The sequence below is a fragment of the Lactuca serriola genome, chromosome 4 (assembly GCF_051521515.1).
Source record: "Lactuca serriola cultivar US96UC23 chromosome 4, Lser_US96UC23_V15, whole genome shotgun sequence".
Classification (NCBI taxonomy): domain Eukaryota; kingdom Viridiplantae; phylum Streptophyta; class Magnoliopsida; order Asterales; family Asteraceae; genus Lactuca; species Lactuca serriola.
The window spans coordinates 235,805,749-235,808,892 of NC_136411.1; the positions used below are offsets into that span (position 1 = coordinate 235,805,749).

General features: G+C 38.1%; 1 protein-coding gene across 1 annotated transcript; it reads left to right on the forward strand.

The window, feature by feature from the left end:
• The first annotated feature begins 264 nt into the window (after positions 1-264).
• On the forward strand, positions 265-2,898 carry LOC145096844 (cytochrome P450 CYP82D47-like). Its single transcript, XM_079034205.1, has 2 exons — positions 265-1,267; positions 2,010-2,898. Exons 1-2 carry the CDS (start codon positions 311-313, stop codon positions 2,640-2,642), a joined length of 1,590 nt encoding a protein of 529 aa, XP_078890331.1. The 5' UTR covers positions 265-310; the 3' UTR covers positions 2,643-2,898.
• Positions 2,899-3,144: the final 246 nt, after the last annotated feature.

Genomic DNA, 3,144 nt, shown 5'->3' on the forward strand with positions numbered 1-3,144 from the left:
TCAAACATATTCAACATCATGATTCTATCATTTCTTTGACAGGTCGCCAATAAATCACTTTAATTCCATTCCTTATTTAAGTAAATGTTGATGCTACGTTATAATTAAGTTTTTAATGAAAAAATTATTGTCTCTATGATTGTCTTAAGCCCACTTTGTTGACTAGACATTCAACATTGCCATCTATACATATTTATTTATACTCCCTATATTATATAAAAAATTTTACCTGCAGCCAGGGAGTTCCATCTCTATATATTATGAATCCTATGTAGCATCATTTTCATAATTCTTTCTGGACGTAGAAAGCATGGAGCTGTTTCTCCCATTTTCAGCGACTATAGCCGCAATTGTTTTTTCTTTGCTACTAAAATTCCTGCTGCAAAGCTTTAAAGGAAAGAGAGTGAAAAACACAGAACCACCTCAAGCAAAGGGCCGATGGCCGGTAATCGGACACCTGGGCCTTCTTGGTGGACCTGAACTACCTCACAGGGTCTTAGGTGGAATGGCAGATAAATATGGCCCCATCTTCACCATGAAGCTTGGTGTTCACAATGTTTTGGTGGTGAGTAACGCTGAGATGGCGAAAGAGTGCTTTACCACAAACGATAAGGTGTTCGCAAGTCGGCCCAAGTCAATGGCAGTAGAACACATGGGCTATAACTACGCCATTTTGGCTCTAGCTCCTTATGGGGACTACTGGCGACAAGTGCGCAAGATCATGACTCTAGAGGTTCTCTCTCAGCGACGTGTGGAGATGCTTGGACCTCTTCGTGCTTCAGAGGTTAAAGCATCCATGGAAGATATATATAACGCTTGGGTAAAGAATAAAGAGAGTGGAAGTTCCGACATGGTAAAGGTGGATATGAAACAATTGTTTCAGAACTTGATATTAAATGTTGTCGTCAGGGTTGTTTCAGGAAAAAGGTTTTCACCTGATGACAAAGAAGGGGTTCGATTTCAAAAAGTGATAAGGAAATTCTTCGTGTTATTGGGCACATTTGTCGTGTCTGATTTTATTCCATATCTGAAGCCATTGGACTTGGGAGGATACGAGAAAAAAATGAAGATGACAGGAGAAGAGATGTACGGAATTGTTACAGGATGGCTAGAGGATCACAAAAGAGTGAGAGCGGAGGAAAAGCATGCGCAGCAACATGAAAGAAGCCAAGTCTTCATGGATGTTCTTATTTCCGTTGTTGAAGGTGCCCCCCAAGACGAATTCCGCGGTTTTGACCATGATACCGTAATCAAGGCTGCATGTTTGGTAAACCTAATATCTGTCTGATCATTATTAAAGTTTGTTAATCGTTTATAGTTTCTTCCACATTCATTATAATATTTCCAACTAGGGATATCAAGAGGTGAAAACGGGATAGGTGTTGCATTCCGGTCCTCACTCCTGAAATTTCTCCCTTGACCCCAGCCACGGCCACGCCCCCCTCCCAAAATTTCCATCCTCCCCACCCTTATCACCGCTTTCAATTGGTTTTGGGATATTTTTTTATTGGGCTAAAAGATGTTATTGTTTGGGCATAAAAAAACTATTTTTTTGGGTGAAAAATACTTATTTATAACATAATTTTACATGATAAAAACAAAAATATTAGCACGTCTCAAAAACGTTATACTAATAACTCAAAAAACATGATTTTTTATTGAATTTTGAGAGTTCAAAATCATTGCTACTATGTATTATATTTATATAATTAATATAAATAACTACATATAATATATTAACATGACCCCCATGGGGTTTCATGACATGACTTCTCACCCCTGTCCCCACTCCCGAAATTAGAACGGAAGTTTCCGCCCCCACCACTGATTTTATTAACAAATATCACAATATGGATCGGTGTCCTACGGGTTGGGGATCCCATTACACTTTTTGACATACCTATTTGCAACAATTTTCAGTGGCTAATATAAGTTCTGCGAGAAACACAATTATCAGCATGTTGCTTGAAACCTAATACAAGATATTTGTTTTAACTTCAAACTTGCAGACTATTTTAGCTGCTGGCTTGGACACAACGTCTGTAACGTTAACATGGACTTTAAGTTTGTTGCTCAACAACCCAAGAGCATTAAAAATTGCCCAAGATGAATTGGATGAGCATGTTGGAAGGAAGAGAGTAGTAGAGGAGTCGGACTTGAAGAACCTTGTTTACCTTGACGCAATCGTCAAAGAGACGCTACGTTTATACCCGCCTGGACCTCTAGGCCTTCCTCATGAGTCCATGGAGGATTGCATTATTGGTGGCTACAATATCCCTAAAGGCACACGTTTAATGACTAATTATTGGAAAATTCAACATGATCCTGATAAATGGTCAGATCCTGAAGAATTTCAGCCAGAAAGATTCTTGACAAGTCATAAACATGTTGATGTCAAGGGAAACAATTATGAATTGCTTCCTTTCGGTAGTGGTAGAAGAGTATGCCCTGGTATTCCGTTTGCTCTTCGGGCGTTGAATATAACTTTAGCTACTCTAATACAACAATTTGTGCTTAAAAAACCATCAAATGAACCCATTGATATGAGCGAAAGCGCAGGAGTGACTATCAGTAAAGCAATTCCACTTGAGGTCCTTCTGGCCCCTCGTTTATCCCTTGATATGTATGATGTTGGTGCATGATACGTCCGTTTCAAATCATCTACGAGCCGTGCTGCCCCCACCATATGCCCACACCCTAGTCCTATTGAAGAATGATTCGAAAACAATCCAGAAAAATCTGAGACTCTTCTTACTAGTTTATCAAAAATTTGTTTACTTATACTACTTGTTTTTGATTTTCCTTATTTCATGTAATGGTTTCTAGTAATTTCTCCTTCTATGCTCGATATATATAGCCATCTCGTGTTTACATTTTAAGCATCAATAATATGAGAGTCTTATAGTGAAAATATTCCCTCTTTCTCTTAGCTTAGTATTGTTTAATTACACAAACATTATGGTATTAGAGCTAAGTTCGACACCTAATATTTGCTTTATATCAATTTTAAAATGGTGTAAGTCAACATTACTATATAGGGAAAATGACTTTATATCCCAATGTAGTTTCCAAACCATTCCAAAAAACCAATTATGTTTTGTCTGATCAGAAAACCCAACGAACATAAGATGTCTAAAAACGCCC